General features: G+C 50.4%; 1 protein-coding gene and 1 long non-coding RNA gene across 5 annotated transcripts in view; one reads left to right on the forward strand and one right to left on the reverse strand.

Moving 5' to 3' along the window:
* The window catches only part of Osbp2 (oxysterol binding protein 2), a 175,476-nt gene that overhangs the window by 139,291 nt on the left and 21,375 nt on the right, over window positions 1–14,810 (forward strand). For 3 of the 4 annotated variants that reach the window (XM_076837820.2, XM_076837828.2, XM_076837837.2), the window contains one exon: window positions 3,587–3,843. In XM_076837820.2, the coding sequence (XP_076693935.2) occupies window positions 3,587–3,843 (257 nt within the window). Of the gene's footprint in view, window positions 1–3,586; window positions 3,844–7,269; window positions 7,333–14,810 lie in introns of those variants that run through there. The other variant, XM_076837846.2, reaches the window with a different exon arrangement.
* LOC143383381 (uncharacterized) overlaps window positions 1–14,810 on the reverse strand; it is a 56,877-nt gene that overhangs the window by 12,474 nt on the left and 29,593 nt on the right. The gene's annotated exons all lie outside the window — the stretch shown is intronic.

Here is a 14,810-nt window from a genome sequence, read left to right on the forward strand (position 1 = left end):
TTGTTGTCTCTCCAGGGTACTCCATATCCCTGAGTATTTTTCCCAGTGGAATGTGGGAACAGAGAGGGTCTAGGGGTCATGAAAGCTTGAGAACCCTGAGGCCATAAGCTTGAGAACTGCAGCCCTAAATAACTTCATACATCCAAGTGTTTTCTTTGCTCTGGAATAAATTCCCTCCCAGTAGAGATCCTCATAAGGGAAGAAGTCGGGGATGGGAGCCATAAAGTTATTTTCATGACTCTTGTTGACTGTTTGTGAGATTGTCCTTCAGAAAGCATAAACTAACAATGCCGGTCTTTTTCCTAATCTGAGGACTGTCACATTAAATAGATTTTATTTGTGCCCCTAACACCGTCAGCTCTCCCTATTCATTGGTCCCACATCTGAGGATTTAACCAAACACAGATTAAAACTATTTGGAAATAATAAGTATCTAGACATGATTTAAAGTATAAGGAGGATCCGTTTAGGTTGTACCCAAATACCATGCCATTTTGAATAAGGAACTTGAGCATTCTTGGATTTTGGTATCCTTGGGGGTTCTGGAAGCAGTCCACTGAAGATACCAAGAGATAATTATTTTATTTATCTTTCCAATGTGGGTTTCCTCATTGTGAGGTTCCCTTACCTGGACCTGAAACTTCTGGACTCAGTGTGGCCAGAGGTCACCATCCTAGAGAACATTGTTTTAGTTCTGAGTCTGCCCAGGCTGACATGGGTCACACCATTGTGCATTTGAACAACCTTAGTCTTGCTGTTGGAATGTGGGGCATAGGTGCCACCACCCCCACTTCAGGGATGGCAGGTATGCAGGAATTGTATAGGAGTATGGCCTGTACTAGTCATGGCCTTGGAGCTGGGTGGGTGCTATTGTCCATGTGTATGGCTGGTTTCAGGGTCCCTTCTGCCCAAGTCCACTCCTTCTGTTTTCTCCAGCCGCTGACCTCATATGGCCACCCTGGCCTTGGCCATACATATCTTTGGCCTCTCTGTCCCTCTAGTCTGTCCACTATGCCACCTGCCACCCATCTCATCTTTCCCTTATGTCACACACTCTCTTTTGCCAAGGGATAAGGGACCAGACCCCTGGGTTTGTGCCAGAGACCCTTCACCATCTCCCTCTCCAGCCTGCTTTATCTCTGTGCCCTCTCCCTCCCACCTGCTTTATCCACAGATCCTGCCCTCCTGTGTGTGACATGCTGGCCAGCTGCCAAGAACCAACAGGCCCCCAATCATTTGTTCTTTCACTCTCCCCCTCATTCCACCCTTCCTCATTTTCCTGATCTCACTGCCCCTCTGGGAAGGACTCTTCCTGCCCATCTCTGTAAATGGACTGTGCTGGTCAGTAATCACTGACCCTGGTTCTTCCTGTCCTGCCTCCAACACAGCCAGCGACATGACAGCAGAACAAGCACGTGTCTCTGGGGAACTGAACTTGGACCTTGAGAGCTGTTTGCAAAGGTATACCATTTAACAAGTTAAATAGAAGTATTGAGCCTCCTGATCTGCCACAGGGGACGATGCTCCGTTAAATACTTGCATCTGTCCTCCTCTCATTCGAAGAATCAGAAGTCACATTCAGGCTGACCTACAGCCAGACCTGATCCTTGTGGCTCTTCTGGCATAGAGTCAGTGGCTGTTCTACTTGGTTGTTGGCTGGTCATTCTGGTTGTTAGGCTGGGAAGGTGGCAATATATCTCAGTGATGGGAGGTCACAGGAACCCAGGCTCTGATGCCAGAGTCCCCTCACCTCATAGCCCTGGCAATGTCTATGCACCTTTCTGCCCGAGGCCTACCTTGCTAGGTTACCACATGCATTACCTGAGGCAGCACCCTCCCTAAGGCCTGGCACTCAGAAAGATTGAGTACACATCAGTTGGTGGAGTATTTCTGAGGTCAGAGAGGAAGCCATACCGGTGGACAGTCCTGGATTCAGTTCACTGCTCTTACCCTTAGCAGCTGAGTCCTAAGTCTGTGGCTTGGCCACTTGGAACCTGTATTTTGTTGCCTATGGGGAGGGAAGAGCTGCCATCTACGACCTCCATTGTGAGCTTCAGAATGTCTTTGGATAAAGTGGGTGGCCCAGCACATGTGGTTTCCCAATGCTGGGCCACTCTGAGGTTGAGATTGGGCTGGTTGGTAGGGAGGCTCCCTGCCCCCTGCCTGGATGCTGGCCCAAGTTCTCTGTGGCCAGCAGGGGAAGATGTGCATTAGACACTCTCCCTTGCTTGGGGCCCATGGAGCTGGCTGGCTTGGTTCTGCCATGGGCTCACAGTGCACTTGGAACAGCAACTTAGCCTTGTCCATCCACACACACCTTCCCTGCCATGAGCAGAAATCTGTTCTCTCAAAATATGCATTCATTTTTAAAAATTTTATTTAATTTTATATCTTAGGTTACAGATTTCTTTCTTCTGAAAAAAAAAAAATAGCCTTGCTGATAATTTCTGAAACAAGAGATTTCAAAAACTTCTCAGCAGATATAGCTCTGGGACTCACAGGCTGCTGTCAGCCTCTTGGTTATCCTGTCCCAAGCATTTAGGCAGCAGCAGGGCCCCAGGCCAGCTGCCCTCAGAGGCCCCCATGGCCCAGCAGTTCCTGGCTAGGAGGAAGAGGAGTAATGATGGTTCCTGAGCAGCTGCCCTGAGAGGTGAGAGGGAGGGTGGGCGTGGAGACAGAGGGCTGCCTGGCCCCTTGCATGGAGGCCCCAACAAGGGGTGGAAGAGGTGTAAGCTCCAGTGTGAAGAGGGAACTAGTGAGATGGCCTGGGCATGGTTTCACCTCTGAGAGCACTAGTTGCTTTGTGTTTCCCCTGGGGATTCTTCAGTCCCTGCTTTTAGCCAGTGTCTGCACACGGAAGTCATTCCATAAGCAAGTGGCCCTCTTCTTCAGGAGAGCTTGGTGCAGATCAGCAGGAAGATGGGCCAGGGTAGATGTGTGAGGAGACAGGGAGCAGGTATTTTTTATTGTAGCCTGAACTGGGGGTAACTTTGAAGAGGGGTACAGTATTGGATTATGTCTCAAAGGGATGAATGGGGTGAGACCCCAAAGAAGTAGAGGAGGTATAAGGCTCCTGGTGGCAGAGACATAGGGTGAAAGTCCCAAACAAGCTCAAGCATTTGCAGGGAACAGGAGGCATTTTTTTTGGTGGGGGGAGTGTGACTGAGGAATAGGTAGGTCTGGAGCAGAGAAAACAAGATTGGGAAAGAAGGTATCAGTCAGCCTGGATGGGCCTGCAAGGTCAGGAAAGGAGTTTTGGCTTTGTTCTGGGGATATCTGTGCCCACTGAACAATCTCTACCTCTCCACCCAGCCTTGGCCACAGGCCACATCTTAAGGGAGTTGGTGCCCTGCATGCAGGCACCTGCAGACTACCCTCTCCAAAACCAAGTCTAAGCTCTTCCATTGACTCAGGTAGGCCTGGACTGGCTGGGCCAGGGTTGAGCAGGTCCTTCACCCTGGCCAGGAGCAGCTTTGGGCATCATCTAGGGAAACAATGATTTTGAATGGGGTGCTTCCTACTTTGCCTTCCTTGGTTCTTGGGCCATGTTGATTGGTAACCACAACAATTCTGTTTCCCTTCACAGATGACTCTGGAGACGACGACGAAGAGACTGCCTCCCCAGCAGATAAGAGTGAGTTACAACACACCCTTAAGAACCTCTCCCTGAAGTTAGATGACCTCAGCACATGCAATGACCTCATTGCCAAGCATGGTGCCGCACTACAGCGCTCTTTGAATGAACTAGACAATCTCAGAATTCCATCTGAGAGTGGTGAGAAGCTGAAGGTCGTGAATGAGCGGGCCACCCTCTTCCGCATCACTTCAAATGCTATGATCAACGTGAGTTCCCACCCCCCACCACCATCTTGACATAAGTGAGGGGACCCTCAAAAGCAAGGGGCTCCCTGTTAGCAACACTGAGGCCTCTAATTGTGTGACCAGAGGTGCTTAACAGACCAAGGCTCTGTTTCCTAGGGCTCCAAGTCATTTTCAGAAGCCAGCACCTCCCATACTCTCCAGTCATTGTTGTTCTCTGTCATCTCCTTTACTCAGTCATTGCTGGGTGAGGACATTCTTTTTAATTATCTGGTGGAAACCACAGTTGACTGTGGAATCTGTTTGAGGCTTACAGGTGTTTGAGGCATGTGTGAGGAAGGTCAGGGCCCCAAGTTGAGAAGCTGACCAGTGGCCAAACATAATAGGGATGTGGCTGCCATGTCGACCATCATAGCTGCTCCTGCTCTTGCCTTGGGTACAACCCACAGATATAGTGGGATCAGGATCCACATAAGCATGGGGAAAGGAGACAGGTATGTGTGGTGGATGGGGAGGTTCTGTTAGCCAAAAGAACTTTAGAGCTAAGCCTACCGGGGAGTCATGCCAACCTGATAGACAAACCAAGTAACCATAGTCTATAAACTAAGAGGTACAGCTATGGATGTTGGTTACCCTCCCTGGGTTCTGGGAGCTTGGAGGGTCAGTCTGTGGTTACAGGAATATAATATTTGACTGTGCTTCTGGGTCCTTCCTCTTTCTGCCTGGTGAGTGTTGCCCAGGTATGTTAGTGAATTTTGTATTGCTGTGACAAAAATACCTGACAAGAACAACTTAGAAAAGGCAAAGTTTATTTGGGGCTTACAGTTTTAGAGATCTCAGTCAGGAGACAGCTGAGTCCATTGCTCTGGACTCAAGGTGAGGCAGCACATCATGGCCAAAGGGCAATATGGAGGAGCACTGCTCCATTCATGGCAGCCAGGAAGCTAAGAGAGAAGGGGGAAGGGATCCAAGCCACAAGATGAATCCTTCCAAGGCAGAGCCACAGTAATCTGCCTCCTCCAGCCATGCCCTACTGGCCCACAGTTACCTTCCAGTTAGCTCACTCAAAATTGGATGGACTGATTAAGCTACAGCTCTCACAATCCAATCATTTCACCTTTGAATATTCCTGCATTAACACAGGAGCTCTACCAGGCCTCTACCACCCAGACTTGGGTCTGTTGGGTATGGTGGCACACACCTGTAATCCCAACTACCTGGGAGGCTGAGGCAGGGAGATCACAAGTTAGAACACAACCTTAGAGAGTTAAGGAGATCATGTCTCAAAATTAAAAAAAAAATAAATACCAAGAGGTGGGAATGTGGCTCAGTGGTAAAGCACCCTTGAGTTAAATTCCCAGTACAAAAAAAAAAAAGAAAGAAAGAAAGACTGAGGTCTGACTACAACAACCTTCTCCCAAGGACAGCCTCCTGGAGAGGCACATTCAGGCACATCTGGGCCAGAAGTCCCATGGGGTGGCATGCTGGGAACAAGGTATTCAGGCAGGGGAGGAGTACAGAAAGGGAGGCCACTACAGAGTGGGTACTAGAGGTCCATGGAACATGGCTCAGAAAGGCCATGGGCTGGCTGAAGACAATGGTCAACACCAGTGTCCAGGTAAGTGCCAGCTGAGCTAGGAGTTGGTACCATGCTCCAGGCCTAACAGGAAACCCAAAGGCAGGGTGGGCAGATGGAGGCTGGAGCCCACTGCAGGCCAAGCCTAACACCTGAGCATTTGAGATCCAGGCCTGTCGGCAGCATGATTGTGGGGCAGAAGGGCCTCCCGCCACCCACACATGTCCAGACATGCTCAAGCCTGGAGCACCTGGGTTTAACATTGGGAATCCCTACCTGGTGCCTGAGGCTGAGCAAGGAGTGCCTTTATCCCATACCACTGGGAATCTCAGCCCACAGATGTATGTACCTTTGTCCTTCCCCAGGTCCCCAGATCCCACAGTGCTCAGACTACAGTCCATATTAGTGTATAAAGAATCCAGAAGCGGCTGGATTGGGCTGTGGCCACCCTGCATGTCGCCCCATTCTGCTCTCATTTTCCTCCACCTACCTTCTTGGGTCACCATCCTCCTTACAGCTCACAGATTTTGTGGGCCCAGGTCCCTGTACTTGTATCAGTGACACACCTAGATGTTGTTCATTTAATGACACAATGTGCAATCATGCTCTCCCATCCATTTGGAAGCCAGTGTCTGCCTGATGCTTCCCTGGCTTGGCTTCCCTGGTACTGCCTTCCACCCAAGACTGAGGCCACTTGGCCTTGAAGAAGCAGGTTTGGCTTCTCCAAGATAATGAGCCTCACAGCTGGTTCTAGTCTAGCACCTCTTTTATCAGGCATCAGAGGCTCATCTGTGTTTACAAAGCCATAAAACAGCTCATAGTCTAAGTGCATAATGAATTGTTTTATGGGAAGCACAGCCCCCTGGGATTGCTTATGAGGCCTCTTTCCAGCACCAGCTCCAGGGAAATGTGTGACAGACAATTGTGGCCTTAAGAGTCAGGAGCTGCACCCTGGGCTGGGGTCTGTAGATTGGCTGGTATGAGCCTGACCCAAGGGCCTCTTAATCCCGTGCAGAGAGGGCAGGAGTAAGGGCTGCCACAATAGGCTGTACTTGAAGCCCTTGCTGGACCAGAGGCCCAAATTTCTCCTGGGGTCCCTTCTCCTCACTGCCATCCCTCACCTGGCAGAAACCAGACCAATTCTGAGAGAGCTTTTATATGGCTCCATCAATTGTCCAAACCCCTACTGTGTTCCAAGGGACCATGCAGGCAAGTGTGCCTGAGGGTCATCACATGGGTCACCCCTGGCCAGCCTTGGCTTCCATGTCTTTTACAAGAAAGGGGTTGGACCAGGTTCTGTAATCAAGACAACCATACATCTTCTACCCCCCAATTCCCCATGGAGCCTATTGAGGCTTCAACCTCTTGCTACTTCCAAGAGCCTCACCAGTATCACTTGTATTCTTAGTGCTGGAGTGAAAACTGAGTCTCAGAGAAGTCACCTGAAATGCCCAGTGTTGCCAAACCAGGATGCAAACCCAAGTTTGTGTGGCCCACTGCAGGAGTGATGGCCCCTGAGGGCTTCAGAGGCCCCCTCCTGCTGTGGTTGCACTCTGACACCAGGATATGGAAGTGAGGGCCTCATGTCTGCCCAGGTTGGGATCCCAATCTCGGGATCTCTCTGAGTCCCTCGTGTATCTTTTACCTTTGAGCTGCCATGTGGCCTCTGATCACCATGGCTGAGTCCCCACCAGGACCCATCCTGGAAGACTGGGGACCCAGAGATGGAAGTCATCCCAGATACCTCCAGAAGGTACAAATTGCTATCTCCCAATCCCTCCAGATATCACTGCCAGATGTGGAGGTCCCACTCCCCACCTCCCGACTGTGCTGTAAAGGAAGCTTTCCAGAAGTCCTCACCTGAATTTGGGGATTCTATTCCCACTGGCCCCTTGGATAGGAAAGACACAGCTCCTGGATGCTGTATTTCAGCCCTGGTGAGTGGCTCCACGTTTTCAACCTTATAGGTTCTGACCGACTCTGGGTCATGATGGAGCAGAGGGTGAGGGCCAGCCATGCAGATGTACCCCACAGAGAAGTGATCCTGCATAGGCCCCACAGCCAGGAGCCTCCTATTCAGACGGGCCTGCATTTTATCCTCACTCTTCCCCAAGATGGCAAAAACTGCCATTATTCAGCCTCTGGAGAAAAGTCAGGGCAGCGGGGGGATAATTTAAAACTCCTTTAATTTTGGGAAAGAGTTTCAATATCATAAGCCTTTCCGCCACAAGCTCCCAGTGGAGCTGGGGGACATGGCCTCCTGATAATCCCTGAGTATCCAGGCTCCATGATAGTTGTGCAGGCCCCTGCCACTTTCCACAGCCCTCTGAGGGGCAGGGCAGCATCCTCGCCTCTCATCCAGTATGGCTTTTTCCCTGTGTGTTTGAGGAGGGAGGGTTTATAGACTAGGGATACAGTGACACTGCAGTGCTTCACCTTTCCATGCCTTTGCCATTGCTGTACCATCCCTCTTACTATGTAGTGAAGTGCTGTATGGCTTATGCAGTTGAAGAAGTCTGTCTGATGGGCATTTAACCCAGATCTTAGAAACTATTTACTGAATCCTGCCCAAGCCTGTGCCAGGAGGGGACTCAGCAGTGAACAGACAGGGTGCTGTCCACCCCCAGAGCTCCAAGTCCAGCAGATGTCCTAGTGATGTTCTATCCCATATATGTTTAGTGGTGCATCCTTCAAAAGGAATGTTGACCTAGGGCCAGCAGCTTACCTGGTTACTTGAAAGCCAAGTATGGACGGGGCCTGGGAAAGTACTAGGACTACAGCCCCATGGGAAAGTAACCCTTAAATGCCAGTCATGTACACCTCTATACCCTGAGAGCCAGGGCAAGCCATGGCTAGGCCTGCAGAGGGCAGAGGTGGTAGCCATAGATCAAGGCCTGGAAGGAGAAAAGTGGGCTCAGGGTCACAGCTATTAAGGATGTCCCGCTACAGCCTATAGGGAAATAAACTCATCTCTCCTCTTGACTGGGGGCAAGAGGTCCTGCATCCCCAGCTCAACATCACCTACTACCCACATCTGCAGCTCTGTGGTGTCTCATGGGCCTTTCTACCACAGTGTCTTGACTTGTCCTCCCACAAGAAAAAGACAGACACAGTCCCCTTTGCAGTTCCAATAGCCTCATAGCCTCCATGCTTGGCACAGGGCTTAGAATATGGAAGCCTCAGCAAATGAGAGAAGGGGTCAGAGAGGGATTATGAAAGAACACAGGAACAAATGAATGAATTGCTTAGTGTCTGGCAGAATTTTCTCATGGGCAATTGTTTGCTTGCTTGATTGATTGATTGATTTTTGGACTGACAAAAGCCAGTCCAGCAGATCCTTGCTTGAATTACTGTCTTTGGTAACTGGAAATTAGCCTACCATTTAAGAGAAATCTTATAGCACTGTTAAATGACTTGGGTTTTTAGAAAGAACCTTGAACCCCAATGTGCAGTGTTCGAGGTGCTCTGTCCACCTAGTATGGGATGCACTCCCCATGTTCCAAACCTGTGAACCAGGGCACACCTCATAGTGTAACAGTGGGTCTATCTCTTGGTTTAAGGTGGAGAATGATTGCATTAGTACACGTAGCAAGTTCATGCTTTGGGTTTTATTTTATGTAAAGTAGAGAAAAGAAACTCTCAGCCAGGCTTGGTGGTGCACGCCTGTGATCCCAGCAGCTCAGGAGGCTAGGGCAGGAAGATTGCGAGTTCAAAGCCAGCCTTAGCAAAAGTGAGGTGCTAAGCAACTCAATGAGACCCTGTCTCTAAATCAAATACAAAATAGGGCTGGGGATGTGGCTTAGTGGTCAAGTGCCTCAAGTTCAATCTCTGGGACCAAAAAAAAAAAAAAAAAAAAAAGGAAGAAAGAAAAAGGAACTCTCCAAGTTTTTTCTATTGTTGCTATTTTTTTTTTTTTTGAGGGGGAGGGTGGTGTTGTTTGTTGGTTGGTTGGTCCTGTGAATTGAATCCAGGGATGCTTTACCACGAACTACATCCCCAGCCTTTGTATTTCTTAAAATTTTTATTTGTGTATTCTTTTTGAGACAGAGTCTCACTCAATTGCCCAGGCTTGTCTAGAACTTATGATCTTCCTACTTCAGCTTCCTGAGTCACTGGGATTACAGGCATGTGCCACCATGCCTGGTCAGGCTTATTCTTTTTTCCTGTAAATTTATCTTTGTGATAAAGCAAATGCCTTGTTTGAAGGACAGGCTTGTGGGATGGTGGTGATGTGACAAGAGACTCCCAAATCTCCTGCTTATGACTTTATGCCTCACAACAGCCACATGAAGTTGGTGTCATTATAGCTTTGTTGTTGTCATCATTTTCTGCATTATCCAGGTGCCTCCACAAGACCTAGAATGGTCATTTGGTCTGGGGGTTGCAGGCTGGCTATTGCATGAGCCAGTGGCCTCTGTGTCTGGGTCATCTCCACTGCTGGTCAAGGGGAGGATCTTTATGGAAGGACTGGAACACACCACCAGTATCCCAGGCCCAGCACACCTGGAATTGGCTGAGCTGGGCCCCATTGCTCTTGCCCAGAGCAGAAGAACCCCATTGTATTGTGAGGTCTTTCTGGAGGACAGTCTGCCCTAGGATGAGGTGGATGCTCCCTTCCCAGGCTGGGGGTGGGGACAAGTTCTGTCTGTAGGTCTGGGTGGAGATGCCTAGATGGGAAGTACTACCACACAGACACATTTTCTCACCCACAGAGCCCTCAGAACCTTCTTATGCCACCCACTTACACCTGCTCTTCCTCCTCCTCCTCTCAGCTCCAGCCAAGAGAGGGCAGTCATGGTTCCCGCTAGAAGGCACTGAGCAATAGGTGGCGGTTGCTGGTGGTTATCTATCCCTGCAGCACTGAGCCCCTTGTGGGGCTGACAGCTGGACTCAGTCTTTGCAGTATCAGCTCCTCCAGGTCTCCACAGGTAGGACCCAAGCAAGGAAGATTACTCCTGTCACTGCACTCCCCATCTGAGCTTGGAGAGGCTCCTTGTGATTGGTGACTCTTGAGGAGGCCCCTCTGACCACCCAACCTGCCATGACCCTTAGGAGCCATAATTCAGGTCAGCCCTGCAGGTACCTATGAGCAATTCTGTGGGGAGGAAGCTGTGCAGCTGTTGGTGGATACTGAGGTACACAGGAAACCTTCTGCCACCCAGGCAGGTTCTCTTCTAGACACTGGGTACATGGGCCCTGCATCCTCATTGGGGAGCTGCAACCATGTAGATGATACAAAATATCATCAGCAGAAAGACCTTCAGAAGAAAGAACCAGTGAGGCAGGATGGGATGGGAGGTCGTAGGAAAACCCTGACTGGAGGTGAGAGGTGCTTGGGACACAAGGATGCCCACCTGCCTGCACATGGAATGAAGGCTCAGAGTCAGGGGAGGGAAGGTCAGAGGGGACACCAGGCCAGTTGCACAGGACCTGTGTGCCATCACCAAAGTTCTCTGCCTTCTACTCAGAATGAGTGAAATGATCTGACTGGCATTTCAGCAAGACCCGCTGCTTGGAAAATGGGTTGTCGGCAAGGCAAGCGCAGGCCATTGAAGGCTCAGAGGCTGGGGAGAGCAGAGCTGCGCTGGCAAAAAACAGGCAATGCTGCTCTGAGTTGAAGGCAGGGCTAGCAGAGCTGCCTATGGGTGGAAAGCAAGGCCATCAGGGAAGCCTTCAAGGTGTGGGCCTGCACCACTAGAAGAACAGGGTCCCGTGCTCACTGAATCCTTAGCACCCCAACATGGGTTTTAGAGGATGCAGGAGGATCCTTCCCCAGAATAGGTTTTATGTAAGTAGCAAATGGGCAAAACCAGCCAGAGGACAAGCCCCATAAAACACCAAGGACCATCGAGGTGCCCAAAGGGACAGAAAGCAGGGGTAAGGAGACCAACCCTGAAATCTGGGTCCCTGAGTTTGCCAAGGAAATTAGCATCTCACAAGAAATATGGCTCAGAGCCACAGAACAGCTGGCTTTCGGGATGGGGAAACCTATGAAATCCTGACAGCAAGGATATGCAAAAACCCGTGGAGAAGGGTGCCTGGCACAATCAGGAACACAGATGGACTTCTTGACTTGAGAGGATAGTCCAGTTGGAGAAAGTTATAAGAGTACAGTGCCAGGCGTTGAGAGGGGACAGTGGGAAAACTGGAAGGCAGAAGCTGGTGAGGACAGGTACGTGGATAGAGGTCAGTAACTTGTGGCACTCAAAACTTCATAGAAATAAAGCTGATGTCTAAAGAGCTTACTTATGGGAGTGCCCCAAGGCTTCTCTGAAGCCCCATTTGGTTCATCATGGCCCAGGAGACCACTTGGGGCTCCTTGAGCCAACCCAAGCAGTGGGGAGAGGCCTGGAGCTGCCCCTGATCCTCCCCAGGCCCATGGGACAGGTTTCTGTCCAGATGACCCCTGTTTTGCTTCTGACAGCTTGCTCACTTGGGGCCTGGGGAGATGAGTAAAAATAGATTTTAGAATTGTCTTTGAATAACTTGGCAAACTGGCAGCCAGATGGTGCTGGTTCCTGTGCACAAGGGGTGAACTATTTTGGATATGGAAAGGGCTATTTTAAAGTTTTAATTAAAGTGGAAATCTGCCTCACCAACACCAAGACTGAGTCACATCAAGGAGAACCCATTGGTGTTAGGGAAAGGTTGCAGCCCCAGCTGCTGGTCAGGCTGTGTTTAGTGCCATGTGAAGAGCCAACACAGGCAGGTGGCTGACCCAACTGTGCCCTCAGAGCTCAGCCTCGATGGGGCCAGGATAGTGGTTATACAGAACATGGCAGCTTGGCTGGCCAGAGGAACCCCAAGCTGAGCCCAGAATTCCAGGAGTTCCCACTCGAAATCTTGGGTAGCTAAGATGGCCAAGCATTTTCAGTGTGGCAGACTCTGAACCAGAGAGAACCAGCCTGAATCTCAGCACTGCTCCTTTCTGCTGGACAAAATTTGGGTTTCTTGTGTAAATGATGCCAGCTCACTACTTCTCAGTGGGAGGAGAGGCGAGACCTGTTGACCCCTGGTGTGAACTTTTGGCCAAGCGGAGGTGACTTGGAAACTGTCTCCCTGCCATGTCCTTCCCAGGGCTGTGAAAGGTGAGGGTCCATGGTAATGATGGCTACATGAAGATCAGCATGTGGGTGGGCAGCCTCAGCCCCAGCACCTCTATAGTGTAACAGCCAGAAAAAAGATGCCTTCCCAAATTGCTGTTATAGTAAGACATCAGATGCCTGGAAGCTCCTGGCCCTGCCACAGTTGGAGACACCCCATTTTCCTGCCCTCTCCATGCCCAGGATTACTGGGACCTGCTATGTGTCTTAGTGGCTGGAGATAAAGCCAACCTCAGAGCCTAGACCCTCTAGGCATTAAGCCTATCTCATCATATCTATGTGAACCCAATGGTTACCCACCCCAGTGTCCACCAGTTCTCTGGTACCTTCCTCATGCCCCCATCTAGGAGGGAAATTAGTGTAGAGGAGACTGTTTCCAAGCAGCCCTATCTGGTTTGACCAGAGAGGGTCCTGGCTTGGTAGTCCAAAGAAATTGAGAGGCTTTCCCAGGCCACACATGTTAGCCGTCTGACCCCCATGCCTGCTTATCTTTGAGGAGCAGTGAGGTCATTGGCAGGATTAGGATTAGGAACAGCAAAAGCGATTAGAGTTTGTCCTCCTCCTGGGGTACAGCTGGGCAGAGGTTTCCAGGTCAGAGAATCTGTCTCTCCCATGGATACCTATTAAGGTAACCAACAGAAATTTTCCATGAAATTCACACAGTGTGGTTTCCCCTGAGTGGGCAGCCCTCACAACCTCCTTCATCAGTTTGAGTTTCTCAGAAAGGAAAATTCCTGAAGGGAGAGTCTGGGTGGGCAACTAGGGACAGGACTCCCCAGCCTGGAGCCAAGTAGGGTCAGAACTGATGGGGGAAGCCCACCTTTTCTGTCTTGGGCTTATAAGTTCTCACTCTGCACTAGGGTATCTCAATAAGCTCCCCACCAAGGCAGAACCACATTATCCAGGGAACCTTGCACCCTGGCCAGCCCCTCTGCATCTCAGAAGCACCCATGTTCTCTGTTGGCCTTTCACCTGGACCTCTTTGCAACCTTATAGGGTGGTAGGAAGGACCAAGGCCAGGAAACTAGAACTTTGTATCTACCCTGAAAAAAACTGACCCAATTACTCACATAATCATGGACTGTGTAGACAGAGTCCTGGGATCTGGCCCCTCCATGCCAAGTCCCAGGAGTAGGTTATAGGCCTATTCTAGAGCGGGAAATAAGGCAGCACCCATTCAGGGCCCAAACACTGGTTCTGGCTACTGGCTTGAGTCCATCAGTACCCCTCAAATGATTCAGGACATGTATAGTTTGGGTAGGGAGTTCTGAGTCAGCAAAAGTCTCTCCTGCTAAGAGGTTGGCACAGCTTTCTAGCCCCAGGTATAGCTGTCATAGAACCTCAGTGGAAATGATCATGTTTAGGTCTTGCCTGGATCAGCCAGGCCTTCTCTGGGCCCTTGGAAGCCTCCCCCTTGCTAGTGCCCAGATGGGCCCCAGGCTTAATCCAGCTTAGCAAACACACAGTCCACAGGGCACACAGTCCAGCTCAGCATTCCAGAGCAGCAGGGCCAGGCCAGGAATCTACTTTCTCTTCACAGTACAGACAGGATGGGGCCTGGAGGTGGCCAGCAGCAGCAGAGGAGACGCTGGGAATTGGGGATGGATACCAGGTGGGTACATTGGGGGTAGAGAGAGCATATTGACTTCTTCAGATCACAGGGTAACCAAGGAAGCTCATTTCCTACAAGTAACCCCCCACCAGTGGCAATGTCAAAAGCCCTGGGTCCACGCATGTGAGCCTCTCAATATTAGGACAGAGCAACCTCCATCCTGTCTACTTCATCAGGTGATTGTAACAGTCTGTGATCTGCATGAGCCCAGCCTGGCCAAATGTGGCCTAAATGAGGCCGCACCTGTCCAGGGTGTTTGACTTCCTTCTCCCTGTCACATTACACCATTCAGGCTGTGAGGTAGATAGAGATCATAGATGGTCAGGTATCAGCCAGCATCCTGTTACCCTGAAGGAGGCAACCTCCTCCCACTGAGGTCAGGGCTGGGCCCTATTGCTTAAACAGGGATCCTTGTTAGCAAGCATCTTCCAGGAGCCCAGCTCCGCATCAGAAAGGCCATGAGATCCCATGGGTATTATATCTCTGCCTTCCAGGGGCTCTCAGATAGCAATAAATATCTAGCTTTACAAAATAAAATAGTAACACTGGTTTCATGCCCTGGGAGACATGCAGGTGAGGCATACAGGGACTCAAACCCTGGCCCTGCAGATACCTCCTTGGGGCCTCAGGCAAGTACCTTGGCCTCACTGAGCCTACATTTCCTCCTTGAGCAAAGCAGGTGTGGGGAGCTGGGGAGGTG

The sequence above is a fragment of the Callospermophilus lateralis genome, chromosome 1 (genome assembly GCF_048772815.1).
Source record: "Callospermophilus lateralis isolate mCalLat2 chromosome 1, mCalLat2.hap1, whole genome shotgun sequence".
Lineage (NCBI taxonomy): Eukaryota > Metazoa > Chordata > Mammalia > Rodentia > Sciuridae > Callospermophilus > Callospermophilus lateralis.